General features: G+C 38.2%; 1 protein-coding gene across 1 annotated transcript; it reads right to left on the reverse strand.

Moving 5' to 3' along the window:
* Positions 1-4462: 4462 nt before the first annotated feature.
* Positions 4463-16787, reverse strand: HAVCR2 (hepatitis A virus cellular receptor 2). Its single transcript, XM_039365490.1, has 6 exons — positions 16656-16787; positions 14642-14989; positions 11552-11640; positions 9218-9347; positions 7455-7494; positions 4463-6166 (listed from the first exon to the last, which is right to left on the reverse strand). Exons 1-6 carry the CDS (start codon positions 16702-16704, stop codon positions 6073-6075), a joined length of 750 nt encoding a protein of 249 aa, XP_039221424.1. The 5' UTR covers positions 16705-16787; the 3' UTR covers positions 4463-6072.

Genomic DNA, 16787 nt, shown 5'->3' on the forward strand with positions numbered 1-16787 from the left:
AGGTCAGTTTACATTCCAATTCCAAAGAAAGGCAATGCCAAAGAATGTTCAAACTATCGCACCATTGCACTCATTTCACATGCTAGTAAAATTATGCTTAAAATCCTACAAGCTAGACTCCAGCAGTATGTGGATCGAGAACTACCAGAAGTGCAGGCAGGATTTCGAAGAGGCAGAGGAACTAGAGATCAAATTGCCAACATACGCTGGATCATGGAGAAAGCTAGGGAGTTTCAGAAAAATATCTACTTCTGCTTCATTGACTATGCAAAAGCCTTTGATTGTGTGGATCACAACAAATTATGGCAAGTTCTTAAAGAGATGGGAGTACCAGACCATCTCATTTGTCTCTTGAGAAACCTATATGTGGGTCAAGAAGCAACAGTGAGAACTGGACACGGAACCACTGATTGGTTCAAAATTGGAAAAGGAGTCCGGCAAAGCTGTATACTGTCGCCCTGCCTATTTAACTTACCGTAAATGCCGGCGTATAAGGCGACTTCCGCGAGCACTGAAATCGGTGCCAAAGACGGGGGTCGTCTTATACGCCGAGTCGTCTTATACGCCGGAAATACTGGTAGTTTCCAGCATATAAGATGACGTTCTAGGAATGCGGCCCGGCTATAAAGATGGGGGTCGTCTTATACGCCGGGTCACCTTGTACGCCGGCATTTACGGTATATGCAGAGCACATCATGAGAAAGGCAGGGCTAGATGAATCAAAAGTTGGAATTAAGATTGCCGGAAGAAACATCAACAACCTAAGATATGCAGATGATACCACTCTAATGGCAGAAAGTGAAGAGGAACTAAAGAGCCTCTTGATGCGGGTGAAGAAGGAGTGTGCAAAAGTTGGCTTGAAACTCAACATTAAGAAAACCAAAATCATGGCATCCGGCCCTCTCAATTCTTGGCAAATAGATGGGGAAGAAATGGAGGTAGTGACAGATTTTATTTTTCTGGGCTCCAAGATCACCTCAGATGGGGACTGCAGCCAAGAAATTAAAAGACGCTTGCTCCTGGGGAGGAAAGCTATGGCAAATCTAGACAGCATACTAAAAAGCAGAGACATCACCCTGCCAACAAAAGTGCGTATAGTCCAGGCCATGGTTTTCCCAGTTGCAATGTATGGCTGTGAAAGTTGGACCATAAGAAAGGCTGAGCGCCAAAGAATTGAGGCCTTTGAACTATGGTGCTGGAGAAGACTCCTGCGAGTCCCTTGGACTGCAAGGCGTTCAAACCGGTCAGTCCTAGAAGAGATTAACCCCGACTGCTCTTTAGAAGGCCAGATCCTGAAGTTGAAACTCAAATACTTTGGCCACCTAATGAGAAGGAAGGACTCACTGGAGAAGGCCTAATGCTGGGAAAGATTGAGGGCAATAGAAGAAGGGGACGACAGAGAATGAGATGGCTGGATGGAGTCACTGAAGCAGTAGGTGTGAACTTAAATGGACTCCAGAAGATGGTAGAGGACAGGAAGACCTGGAGGAACGTTGTCCATGGGGTCGCGATGGGTCGGACACAACTTCGCAATTAACAACAACAACAACAGTCATTCCCACCATAAATTTCAGATAACTCAAGTTAGGGAAGGCACACATTTTAAACATACCATGTGGTTGGAGAGAGAGGGGGGGAGAGAGAGAATCACTATTTATTTTCCCTTTTAAGTACCTTTATTTTGCCAAATTGGTGCCCTAGCAAAGCCCATTTTCACAAATTTGTCTTGCTCGCTTTTTCTTTTTCTTACCATCCAGGACAGGCACTCAGCCTCTCATCCCACACCTCGATCAAATCTCCAATAAGTGTCCTAATTCCAACCCTCGAACTGCAGCTACTCATGTTTCTCTTCCGATGTGGGGTCCAAACTGGCTCAGTCGGATTTTTCTCCTTAGCAGCACTTCCCAGCCATTCTTAGCAACAACAAACCTGAGCACATGGGCAGTAGGTTTTTATACCCTCTCTAGCCTTTTGTCTGCAGTATTACATCTGCATTTGTATAGGGCTGGCTCTTGCTTGGAGACAGAGAGATTTGGGGGCTGGGTTGGTTTCTGCTTTTAAAAATCCTTTTGAGAAAAAATATATTTTTCTGCCCTTTTAATATTTCCTTCTCTGGAGGGGCTCTGACTTCCCACAATGTATACACAAATCAGAAGAACAGTAGTAACACAAGAAAACATGTATTTTTATAGTCTCTCTGCACACATCCCATGCCAAAGATAAGACATAAGCATTGATTTTCCTATTCCACAGAAAAGGGGGAAGCAAAAATGACAATGTTCTTCCTTTTGTATCAGAGAAAATCTGAGAAGGTGCTGCTATTAAAAATTAGATGGTAAAAGAAAAGTGCATAGAATAAGAGAAACACTTTCCCACAAACAGTCTGAAAGTTTATTTCTAGATAATTCACAAGGCTATTTTTCTGCCCCATGATTAATGGCATGGATTATAGAGTTGCCATTTCCAAAATTTCATGAAGGCAAGGCATAAGTAGCCTCCAATGGAAGATATTTATCAAAAGAAGGCTTTATAATTGATGCAATTTGTTTTTATATCACTTTTTTATTAAAGAAATGTTTGAAAGAATTAAAAGAATACACAGAATGTACAACATACAGCAAGCTTTTCTTGTTGCATTGCTAAAACAGCTACATTAAAAGCTATTCCCAATCATTTCCAAATAAACCTGGAAAAAAGTCCTGGCTACATTAATATATTAAATAATCTTGCCGAAATAATGTTCTTGGACTTCAGGCATTTTGTAGGGTCTTAAAGACATGGTTTTGACACTGAGCTGATCTGGATGGTAGCAATAGCTATTGGTTGTTCTGTTGTTCACAATATATTGTGACTTTTGGATTGGTAAGTATTGGGACTGTTTGAATCAAGTCCTACTATATATTGGGCATAAGAGATATTTTTCCTAATGTATTACAATTTTTAAAAGGTGGCAAGTTTATCACTTCAATACGTTTTTTTCCTATAAATGTCTCCCTTTTCCCCCAGTTGAAAAAGCAAAAGTATTCAGATAAAAGCCGTCTTCCCTGTTTTTGTTCTTTACTTCTTTAATAATACATTACAATGAAATTTAGTTCTTATTTTCACTTTCTAACATGTGACTTTAACAAGTTCTATAATGGTCAATGCCAAGAATTTTAAAGGAAACTTCTTGATTTTTATATCCAGTTTGAAAACCAACTTAACATAAAAACTAATTCATATGAAAAACTCAAATGTTTAGTACTGAAAACACGTAGCACCTATGAGAGCAATACATTGGACCATCTCACACCAATCTATTGTCTAGCATTGTGGGAAAGGGGTCCCTGGAAGTGATAATGAGAGAAATATATAAAGCATAAGTTATACTGCAACTTCAAAATATACTTCAATATCTTAGTAGCATTCTGTATCAAAGACAGCAATGCAACAAAATCCTTGTTAATTATAATTAACTACCAATTTCTGTATTGTTTGTTTTAAAAAATATTGTTCAGCAAAAATAATTCAGTGATCACTTAAAGAATATACATAATTTTTATCATCAGAGGGAACATCATCTGAAATACAGTAGTATCAATATCACTTAGGTTTATGTTAGGTATCAAAGAGTGACAAATGCAGAAAAAAATCTGGACTATGTACAATGGAAAGAAAATCATACTTTAATTAGGAAAAGATAACAGAATGACAAAATAAAGGCAGACATATCATCTAGCAAACATTAGAAATCTAAATGCATCATCTGGATGGTGGGATTAGGGCAATTTGTGACATATGACCACATTTAATCTTCAAATCCCCATTCCACAGCAGGATAACAGTGACCATAATTCTTGAACTCTTGAAAAGTTGTACACATTTTCTTGCTATTTTGAAATGGAAAAGTGGTAAATGTAGGCATGTCATAGGTTTTTTTTTCAAAAAAAAAAGACAACTCCCAAATTCTCAAAGAAGCAACCCTGTCCAAATATTAGATAGTTCAATCTATTATGCAGCCTTACTCTTCTGGATATATTATGGTGACCTTTGCCCTATGGTAATGGTAGTATAGAAACTTGTTCTGAAAAGACCAGTAAATGCATTTTTTTCAAAAAAAGATTAATTACATTCATTTGAAAAACTGGCTCACAGGAATGAGAAGACACTAAATGATAAAGAAAAGCATTATATGGAAATGTGTTCACACTCAATGTGAACAAGATAGCAAAACAACCTATATGACAGAAAAACAACATACTCTATCACAGCGGTTCTCAACCTATGGGTCACGACCCCATTTGGGGTCGATCGACCATTTTTCGGGGGTCGCCAAAGAAGGCAATCTGCCATTTTCTCCCCTCAGGGGGCAGCGCCGCACATGCACGCCGCACATGGGGTGGCGATGCGCATGCGCACCGCGCATGGCGGCGATGTGCACACATGCCACGCATGGGGGCGGCGACGCACATGCGTGCCGTGCATGGGGGCGATGCCCCCATGCGCGCGGCGCCACGCATGCGCAGAACGTTTGTGTGACGGGGGTCACCGTCACACAAACGTTGAGAACCACTGCTCTATCAGAAGGCATAAATAACTAATGGATAGTAAACTGAGTTTCATTCAGAAACAATAAAAAATGGCTGAAAATTGTCTTAAGGAAATATAGAAATATTTGGCATCAAAAGCTTTGCTTGAACATTGCCTTTGATAATATAGGCAAGTACTAACACGGATAATAACCACTAATTCCAAAGTCATATTATAAAATGGAAAGAATATCTATCATCTTCACCACATAAAATTGAGCATAATTTCATCCACCAAAATAATGATCCCTCCATTTTAATTATTTTTTCCAAACCTATCAACTATTATAGATTTTCAGTTGCTTTAGCTCAGGGGTTTCCAACTGGGGGTGTGAAGCAATATTCCAGGTGGTAGAAAAACTTGGGTTTTCAAAATTATAGCATGTATGCATAATTCATTGCCATTATTTCAAGCTTTTGTAAGGGGTGTGAGAATATATCAAAGTGTTCTATAGGAATGCGGGGTATAGAAAAGTTTGGGAGCCATTGCTTTAGCTCCTTCATTTTTGACATATGTTTCTGCTTTTTGGCAAAAATTATGGACCAGGTAAAGCTTGCCAAAATTGTGAAAACCTTTTCGGAAAAGTTTATAGTAGAAATGCCACCTTTGACAGGTATAGCAGGAAATGAGTTTCATGTCAAGATTGTCTCATTCAGTAAACAGGAATTATGTTCAAGTGGAGCACATACTAGACTCCCCCCCCCCCCCATTAGTCTTCCTCATTTAGTAGGCAATTAATGCAGATAGTTTTCACACAATGACATAACATGAAAAATCAGGATTCTCAATCAGGATCCACATGGAAAACAGCCATAGATAAGAAGCAACAGGTAGAAATCCCCTATATGTCATTGCCCCTTCAAATACTTGAAGATTGTGGCTGGATTTCATAACAATGAAAAGATGTCTTGTGAAACCTGTACCCAGGACCAAAAATGTCAACTGAGGTTAAGTCAAATCAGCATTGGAATTGGTAAATGTATTACCTACATTTCTATATCCATCCAAATGCTCAAAAGAGGATGTAGCAGGTTAGCATGTGCCAACTTCATAGGACCATACAGCCAAACATGAGCTTATAATTTTGTAAGAAGCAGCTATCCTATGGCTGGCTGTTTTTCACCAAATTTCAGCTGATAATAGAAAGCAAATAAGCAAAATGCAAATGCAGTTTGTCTCTACCTGTAGCAGATGGATGACAAATAAGCTGCATAGGCCATTGGGCTTAATGTCAAGAGAAGGGATAACTGAGTATTGGAGCACAGTCTGAAACTGGCAGTTCTCCCGCATAGCATTAATAGGGGGAGATGCTAAACAAGGCACTGTATTTCTACTGCAAGATCATAAAACAGATTCTCTCATTTCATATCGCATACATTAATCTGACACTCATGAATATAAACAAAAGTGTGAATCTATATACGTCTATTACAAGATCTCTTTTCCAAATATGCTGCTCCAAATAGAGTGCCTTCTTAGACATGAGCCTGCTAACATGATTCTTCAACTGTAGTGATAAATGTTTTCCGGCGCATGGACATCATCGTTGAGAACATTCTGAACCCCTCGAGCTGCTAAATTTGAAAATGCCACTTGACTGTAAAAATCAAAAGTACAAATCAGATTAGAATTTAACTGCCAGGATGAATTATATCATAGACCTGCCCAGATGCTATAGCAATTCCATCTGGACATGAGTGCACTATTACATTATGATTATTAGCCAATCATAGCCTTACTTTCCTCTTTGAAGACATTTAAATTGCAGACTATAATCATCTCCTGCAATTTTCTTTTTAACTATACATCCAGGAGAATTACACCTTTCACATCCTGAAATTCCCTTCACTCAGCTTACAGTACTTATATTGAATGCACATGTTCTGCTTCGCTATCAAACCTCCATGATTCAACTTAACAATATGGTTAATTTGGTTCCAGTGTTGCAAGAGGAAGAGATGCTATTTTGATCCACTTTCTGCATTAAGTGTTCTGTCCTAAACACCATACAATATAACGTGTCATCCATTTTCATCTTTTGAATTATTAATAAATTCACTTCCCCATGCATCTTAATGATGCTATAACAGCAATCTCCCAACTATCACTTATTGTGGAAAAATATTAGAAAATGGCATAGGAAAGCCTTCACAGCAAAATTCAGAAAATTCAGAAAAAAAAATAATCCTCATTATGAGTCATATATGATTTCTGAAAAATCTGGCTGATTAGCAATAAATTGGTATGTGTGGGTGGGTGAATGTGCATAAAATTTACATAACTCACTCAAAATATCTCAAGCCAAAAACGAAACAAAAACACGAACTAAACTTTTTTATTTCAACTTTTCTTCCTCCTTTATTACTTCCTCCTTTCTTACTACTTTTAGAATGCATGGTTCTCCTTGGAATGTTCTTCTCAAAAAAAAAAAAAATACAAAAGACATGTTTATCTATTTATTTCTTAAGAAATGCCAAGAAAATTATCAAGTGCCCACTGCGATTGTTTTGTTTAAACAAAAGTTTTTTCTTTCAGCAACAAAACTAAATTTAATATTCAAAATCCCTTAAGTTTCCAATTTGTTGGTTTTTTTTTTTAGATTTGTACAGTACTTGTGTCTATTTGATCACATGAAGCATTTCCTGTGTGTATGAGTGCTGAGTTAGTAGTCTGAAATACATGGAACTATTTCTGTGCATCCAGTAGATTTGAAGTGATAGTTTTCCATGGTTAGGGTCTATTGGAATCAGCCTCTTTGAAGGTCAATGCATGCATGAACTGTTAATATCATATTCATGTACTGTGTTTCCTTGTAGCAGTTGTACAATAAGTGAGGTTTTTATTTTTAGTACCATTCAAATAGAAACAGATTTAATAGTAATTACCTTGCAGAATTAATTGTCTTCTGCTTCTTGTGTAGATACCCTGCAAGGTAACCAGAGCAACAAAAAATCTTCACTTGAAAGAAGATGAAAACAATTTACTCGATTATTTCAAGAATGAGACATATACCGGTATACAGGAAGATTCAACAAAAGGGCAACTATAGGCCAACTATCTACTCACCAACAACTTTCAAATTGCTAACTGGAGTGGTAGTTGATGAAGTCCAGCAGCTTCCAAATGAAAAATTCTTTCTACTTGAGCACAAAGGAAGTTGCCCAAATAGCAAAGGAACAAAAGATCAGCTTCTAATTGACAATATTATTTTAGAAAACTGCAAGAGAAGAAAGTCCAACTTCAATGTAGCTTGGATTGATTATAAGAAGTCATTTGACTCTCTGCTACATGACTGTATAATCAAATGCCTAGAAATAAGAATAGTCAGTAGAAACATCAGAAGCTTTGCATAAAGACCATAATTAACCAATGGAACAACCTGCCTCCAGAAGCAGTGAATGTGCCAACACTGAAAGTTTTTAAGAAGAAACTGGACAGCCATTTGTCCAAAATGGTATAGGGTTTCCTGCCTGAGCAGGGGGTTGGACTAGATGACCTTCAAGGTCCCTTCCAACTTTATCATCATTATTATTATTATCAATTGCACAATGTAAGATAAGTTGTTGGTCAATGGTGATAGACTGGGATGGATTAATACTGTTTTCTTCTGTAAGCAATACTGAATAAATAAGGGCTATCAAATATCAAAAACATCTTCTAGGTTATCCCTTTATATGGATGATCTAAAGCTGTATGGAAAAATAGCATCTGACATAGAATCATTGCCTAATAATGTACTATCCATATTTATAGCCAAGATATTGCAGTGGAGTTGGACTGGACAAATGTGCTATCCTTACTATCAACAAGGGGGAAATAATGAAAACAGAAGGAATCAAGATCCCCTTTGGAAATAACATAAAGAATCTGGAGGAAGTAGGTCACTACAAATATCTGGGCATTCTTCCAGTTCACAAATGAAACACACTAAAATCAAGAAGGCTAGAAGTGAATACATAATGAAGAGTGAAGAAGATCTTAAAGTTCAAACTGAGTATAGGAAATATGAATCAGGCAGTTAACACTTGGGCAATTCCAATATTAGATATACAGCTGGAATAATGGACAGGACTCAACCAGAATTAAAAGCCCTGGATAGAAAGATTAGAAAAATAATGAGAGTGGATCATGTCCTTCATCTACGCAGTGATATTGATAGATTCTACTTATCAAGGAAAATAGATAGGAATGGAATGATGGAAATACACCAATCAGTTGAAAAAAGGGAAAATGGGCATTGAATAATATCTAAAGGACAGTGAAGAAGATGCACTGAAGCTACTATATCATGAAGGCTTACAGAAACCAAAGTGGCCTATAACAGGAGTCTCCAGCGTGCGGGCGACCGGGCCACAGGAATGGCTTGCACATGCACACGAGCCCCAGCGCCATCACCAGTGCCGCCATGGGTGCGTGCAGCCTGCTTGCGTATGCTAGCACCATCATTGGGTGTGCAGCCCTCTTGTGCATGCATGCATACACATTTCCCTACTCCTCCCTTTCCCTCTGGGCTGCCAACCTGGAAAGGTTGGGGAGCTCTATCCTATAAGAAAGACCAAATAAAGTATAGCAAAGAGACATGGCAAGGCAAAGTATTACATGGCCAGTACAAAACAGAAACCCTCTTAATAAAAATCACAGGACTTACACTTTATAATTAGCAGGATTATAATGATGAATATAATTGCACATGCTCCAATACCAATGTATAGGCCTATCCGATAATATGGATTCTTCCCTTGCTTCCTTACTATTGTAGACATATAAAATGAAATATTCTGAAAAAGCAAATAAACAAAAAACATCACAGCAGAACCAGACTGAGCTGAAGAATTTATTTATTTAATGAAAGCTATCTAGAGTCAACTAGAGCCAGCAACCTCTAAAGTATATTTATTATTTGCATTATTATTCATGAAAGTTAATGGGACATTTATCCCATCAATTCAAGATTTTAATTTAAGAAAACCATTTATCAGATTACTTCTCATTCATTTGTTTCAAACTCTTCCTCAGAACTGACACTTTGGTGGGGGGTGTTCTGTGTGTGTGTGTGTGTGTGTGTGTGTGTGTGGTTTTTTTTTAAAGAAAGATTTATTCAAATTTTAAAAGTATAAAGTTATAAATTCAAAATTTGGCCCACAAAAGACTCAACTGGCTCTCACCCTTATGTTGTTTGGGAAATTAGTCACAAAAAAGTAACAAAATGTTGTGTAAGTGTTCAGATAAGCTCTTCTTTGGCAAATTGCTAAAAAAGAAAAGCTAAAAGAAGAAGTAGGGAGGTGAAAAAAACAACAACCATGCCATCAGCAGTTAGTAGCAGTCTTAAGATGAGACATGATGGGAGCAGTGGTGGGATTCAGTTCTCATCACTTCAGCAGAACCGGTAGCTAATTTTTTGTTGCCCAGGCCCAGAATGGACTTCCAGAAGCAGCATCCACACAGAGAACCGGTTGTTCACATGTTTGAATCCCACCACTGGATGGGAGACTGTGAAAATAATAGAATATCTATCTAGCAGTAAAGTAGTTGCTGTTCCACTTATAATTCTCCTTAGAACTTCGGGGATGTAGATACTAATAGTATTTGGATACACACATGTGCATGCACACACAGTATTCCAACTGTGATTCCCTGTCTCCATCACTGGTTGTTTATTAAGTATGTCACAGAAAATTGAGTAAAATAATAACATTGGCCTTCAATCTCTATTTTTTAAAATTGAATTGGAAGTTTTTAAAATTGTTTTTGCAACCTGTGCAATGGTAAATAGAATACTTCCAGAAGTGGGAAGATTTTTTAGAAAGTCCCTCAGTCTTGCTAGGATTGAACCTCAGTGTGCCCTTCCTGAGATAGACCTCCACAGGCTCCAAGCACTGGGTAATTGGAAACACCAATATACTGGTGTTACCTGACCTAACCCAGTTTATCATGATAAATTATATCAAAAACTGCTGGGAGATCAAGGAGCACCAGGATGAACACCAATCTTATCCCAATCCTACCATAGTTCATTGACAATTACAATAGTATTGGCTATGTTCCAAATCCTGGCCTAAAAGCAGACTGGTATGGGTCCAGATAATATGTTTCCTTCAGGGTCCTCTGAGATTGAACCCTAAGCATTTTCTCTATCACCTTCCCCTAAAATGGAAGGTTGGAAACTGGATGGAAATTGTCCACGATCAATAAGTCCAAGATAATCCCTTAAGAAGCAGATGCACCATGTCGTCTTTCAAAGCATTGGTGATTACCTTTCTTCAGAAAAGCAGATAGTATTGGTTACCTCCTAGGCAGTCTTAACCATTCAGAGCAGACCTGGATCTAACTAACATATGGCCAAGTTTACAAAGTGGAGAATTAAGTGCACTTTACAGAATTGAATTCATTCAAGATAATCCTATAAAACCTTGCCTCAGGCAGTTCAACAGGACATGTCCACTCAGAGTCCAATTCCCAGCAGATCCAAGAAATTTTATTTGCCAGATAACAAGAATATTCCCCATAGTAACCCTGCACATAGTCCTGTGACACATCTCTTCCCACCCAGAATTCCTCTTCCTCCAAAGCCATACTAGGGTTCTCTTTATCTCTCAGAGCTCCTGAGGAAACTAACTCTGTATTTTCTCAATGCTATTTCCATTATTTATATTCCCAGAATAAACCTCTTTAGAAGTGTCATAATGCCTTTTGATGCCTAGTATCTGAAACATGATAGTATGGGCACCCAATAATTCATGGACACCAAAACTCCCCCCCCCCTTTTTTTTTTTTTCTTCAGATACTCACTAAAATTTATAGCCAATTCTGGGAAATTGACGACACTGAGAAGAAGTAGATAAAGTTTGCTAGGTTTCCAGAAGACTTAGTATATATAAACAGCTACCAATTCATATGCAAACACACACACACACACACACACACACACACACACACACACACAAATACATAAGCACAGAGACGCTTTTATGTTGATACTTACATTGACTGGAGATTCAGTAATGAATACCCGTTTTGGTTCAGAAACAAAATTAGACGTACTGAAATATATAGGAGTTGTATGAAGCGATGCTGAAAAATAAGGATATTAATACAGAATAAAACAAATCTGTATTTATATAACTGTCTCTCTCAATATATAGACAGAATAAGTAAAAACGTTTGGAAGACAGAATTCCATAAAATCTGTAAGGATCATTCATTCTATTTTTTCAACATCCACCATTTTCACCTCTAAGCAAATCTTATAGAGTTAGACTGATATTTGTGTCTTAATATGCCTTTTGGGGGACATGTTTGTTTTAACTGGTTTGTACAACTTGAGACAAATCATTTCAAATGATATACACACCTATACATATATTTATAAATATACACAAACATATATATGTATCTGTATATTTGTGTGTACACAAATATACACATACATACATTTTATGTATATACATACATGCATGCATACATACATACATACATACATACATACATACATACATATATATATATATATATATATATATATATATATATATATATATTTGAAAATTTGCATAAAAATACGACTCCTGGGCATGTCTATGGTACAAATAAAATACGAACACCAGGAGAGTATAAATATAAAAATATACTTTACTAAAAGCTGCCAAGCTTTCGTTTGGAAACTCCAAACATCATCAGGGCTAAGGAGCCAGTAAACAATGATGACTTAAATGGGTTTTGCCGGCATCTGCACCCGGCTCATGGACCGCGTCACCGGTCCCGGCCGGTTAATTAGTGTTCCAGATGTTTCTTTATTACTCTCCTTACGCTTCCTTCTATGGTTCTTCCGGATCATTCCTTCCACTATCTCATTACTGGTATTCATCTCCTCCACCACCCCTTTATCCTTATTTCCTTCCATAGCACTGACCCTCCTCCCCTTTTTGTTTTCATTCTCCACCCTGGGGGCATCTGTTTCTCCTCTATCAGTGTTACAAGCTTTCCTGGGCTCACAGACGCTCCCCCACACACACATGCTTTTCCCAATCCCTGCTCCACACCCTTTCTTCTCACTCTTCCACTGTCATGAGTAACTTTCATACGGGTGTTACATATTTGGGGGTCTATGCCCTCCTCCTCCGTCCTGGCAATCTTCGTGTCGACAGTTCTCCACCGTTCCATTTGTTTGCTGCGTGATCGGGTGCTTACCCCGTCTCTCAATTCATCCTTCCTCCCTATTGCACGCTCTTCCCCATTGCTGATAGGAACGGTATTCAGGCGGACACCAGGTCTCCAGATCTCTGCATTCTGATTCCCCGCGTTCTCACTCCCCTCTTCTGTGCTCGTCTTTGGGGGGACTTCAAAATGGTCGTCCCGGGAGGGGGCTGTATTGTTGGTGGGGGTATTCCTTGTCTGCAGGGAATCCAGGCAGAATTCCGTGTCTCTCCCTTTCACCGTATGCCTAGGCAATCGAGCCATGCTTTCGTTCTTCTTCTCCCCCCTACCCATAGCGTCAGGCTGCAGGCTCCTCATGCTGGATCTTCCACACTCTCCACAGTTGTTGTTAAGTTCTGGGGGTGGGGGTCTATCATGATGATATTGGGGAAGGGGGAGGTCTTCCATCGGTGGATGATTACATGTGTTTGACAGTGGTAGCCTCCTCAGACGTTCATTAGAGTGGTATTGGTGTTGATCGGGCGAAACAGGGGTGTCCCTGGAGTGTAGAGGGTTGGCCAAAGTTCCATCTATCTGTTCAGGATGGAGGCCAGGTATCCCGTCACGTTTACAGCTGTGCAAGCATTGTTCAGGCCGCTTATAATAATTGGCATGGTGTTTAAAATCCCATTTCCTCAATGCTTGTTGAGCTGGATGTAAGTCAATGTGACGATTAACCGCATCTTTCTTGGAATACCACGCCTCTTTCAATAGCCAGCCTCCCTTAGTGGCATCCTCAGACATAATGCAAACATTCACAAAGTCAAACTGGTGGCCATGTTGTGCCATATGCATCCACAATTGAGAATGCTGCTCGTCCCTTCTTATAGCTAACTGATGTTCATGCAAGCGAGATCTTAAACGCTTGGCTGTTTCACCCACATAGTTGCCATCGCAGTTCTTGCAATTGATTTTATAGATTACTGCTGATCTATCCATGGCAGGGAGTGGGTCCTTGGAGCGAACGACTTTGGACCGTAATGTCTGATTGGGTCTGTGGGCCACTTCTATTCCATGGGGGGCCAGCAGTCTGGCTGTTGCCTCCGAGACATTATTAATATATGGCAAAGAAACATGCATTCTTTGTAATGATGGTTCCTCTCTCTTTTGGTTGTTCCGGGACTGGGGTGTAAGACCGCACTGTCTGATAAACCTCAAAGGATACCCATTACGTTGGCAAATCCGGAAAAGGTATTGCCTTTCTTTCTTCTTAAACTCCTCAGTGCTGCAGTGGGAGTCCACGCGCTTAAACAATGCTTTAATGCAGCTAGCTTTATGAGATATGGGGTGGTTGCTCCTATAGTGGAGTATTCTGTCCGCGTGGGTGGGTTTACTAATTAACCGGCCGGGACCGGTGACGCGGTCCATGAGCCGGGTGCAGATGCCGGCAAAACCCATTTAAGTCATCATTGTTTACTGGCTCCTTAGCCCTGATGATGTTTGGAGTTTCCAAACGAAAGCTTGGCAGCTTTTAGTAAAGTATATTTTTATATTTATACTCTCCTGGTGTTCGTATTTTATTTGTACCATATATATATATATATATACATGTATGTGCACACATACATACATAACAGCGTGTGCATGTGTGAATAGAGTTATATCTTTTATAAAGAACACAGTAGAAGAGTTCAATATGAAATGAAACCCAAAACCAATAATGTTAATGACTATATCATAATTCATAAATAGCACATACATAATACATGTAAATATATTTTATATATAATTTTAGATGGTAATGATACTGCAGTGAGAGACAGACATTAGATTAGGTTCATAAAAATAATACTTCTTTTCAAACTTAGAAACATATTTTTAAAGCAATAATGCTCTGTAGTATACCGAAGGAGCACATGACAAATTTAAATCTGCTCACCTTCGTCAATCAGTAATTTGAAAAACTTTTTCCCATCATTGAACAATCCTTGATATTCCATTCGACAACAGTATGTCCCCATATCATCTTTTGTTATGTTAACAATGGTCAGAGATACATCTCCTTGACTGACATTTCCCATTAGATGAATTTTTTCGAGTTGCCCATCTATCTCCAGATTTTTATTAATGCTAATCATTTTATTGGGACAACTACCCACTAATGGGCAACTTCGTCCCCAACAGGTATCTGTGAGTCCATGATCCTTAACTGAATAATAACAGGGTAGCGTGATGTTTTCACCCACTTTTCCTTGTATGACAATCTCAGCATATGATGTGAAGGAACCTGTAGAAGAAATTTTACAATTATTTAAAAAAAAAACAGAATAGAAGCCATAGCTTCTAAAAGAATTTTCTTCTAACCAGCTTTCCTTAGAACAGGAGTAGGCAACCTTGGCTCTTTTATGACTCGTGGACTTCAACTCCCAGAATTCCTGAGCCAGCCAGGAATTCTGGGAGTTGAAGTCCACGAGTCATAAAAGAACTAAGGTTGCCTGCCTTAGAAGAATGAAATTATCATCTGAAATGTCCTCCCAAGCAGATACTATGAGTTCACTGTCTCAGTTTGCTGAGTAATACAAAGAAAATAAAAGCAGAATGGAAACACTGATTAAAGCACATACTCACACACTCTGTGGTTACTGCCAGGAACTCTGCTTCTTCCCTCCACATCAATTTTTTATAGCTAAGTAACCTTTTTTAGAATGTTCATAAAACAAAAAATTTCAGTAGCATGTTCTCACAAAGTTCCATTTAGGTAATAGTTGGTTACTAAACAGGACATCATGTTATAACTTTTCTGATGGAGGGTCTACATCATCTTCACACATTGTTTTCTCAGCCTAGCAAAAAAGCAACTGTTTTCTTAGCAGACTAGGTGTTATCTTAAATGAAAGAATACTGAATTACTCAGTTTTTATGAGGGGAAGACCTTTTGTGGTTTGGAGCTAGGATATGATGAAGAGTCATCTTACAGGGGGAAATGGGCAGCAAATAAGTAAGTAAGTAGGTAGGTAGGTAGGTAGGTAGGTAGGTAGGTAGGTAGGTAGGTAGGTAGGTAGGTAAGTAAGTAAGTAAGCAAGCAAGCAAGCAAACAAACAAATAAATAAATAGATAGATAAAATTCTGCTTTAAAAAACTTTAAAAGCTTATTTTTGTTTTTGACAGTTTGTTTCTCATACTTCACACCATTTTTGTCACTATATACACTGGACAGAAGGCCAACTTTTCCTATTTCATTCTTATTTTATAAAACTGGGAAAATATAATTAAGTCACATATTTGTACAATGGAAATAAATCTCTATTGAGAAACCTCAAAGGTTCTTAGCATATAGTTGTCACTGCTGTCTGTTTTAAGCCAGATAATCATGAAAATTGGAATTAATCTTAGATATATCATCTCAACATGATTACAACTAATCCTTTCCAAGTGACATTAATGAAGATTACAGATCACCCACTGTCTATACTCAGTTGTCCTACACAGGGTAATCAAGGAGCCTCAAATTTACAAATGTTATTCATAAAAGTGTATATGTTTTATTTTGACTTTTGCTTCTTTTTGCACTCATACTAGAAAAAAAAAGATTCAGATGTAATACTGAAAATGAATAGTATCAACATTAATGAACGCTCTAAATAAGACTGGTGGTGGTGGTAGATTAATGTAAACATGAATACTACCTTTATTTCCTACAATGTCAAAGATAATATATGAAGATGATGTCAATATATTATAACTTTCAGTCATTCATCAATCCCAATTCTATCATATTTGTTCAGTCGTGAACCACCCCAACTTGCATCCTAGTATTGGAATGACAGTTTTAAAATACATGCAATAACTTGCCAAAATTCTGACCAAAATCATACTACCAAATCCTCTAAGAGACTGAAGCAATACTGTTACAAAGATGTTATCCATGTGTAGCTTTAGGAAAATGTAGTTACCTGTTAATACCACAAGCAGGATCTGTTTCAGAAGCAAGCAAGAGAACATGGCAAAGGATCACCCAGAGAAAAGTTTCCCTTCTACCTATTTAATAGAAGGCTTGTTTCCCAAACAAGTTTCTGAACTTCTCT

Source organism: Crotalus tigris, unplaced genomic scaffold (genome assembly GCF_016545835.1).
Source record: "Crotalus tigris isolate CLP2741 ecotype Arizona unplaced genomic scaffold, ASM1654583v1 scf7180000020075.792833, whole genome shotgun sequence".
NCBI classification, from domain to species: Eukaryota; Metazoa; Chordata; class Lepidosauria; order Squamata; family Viperidae; genus Crotalus; species Crotalus tigris.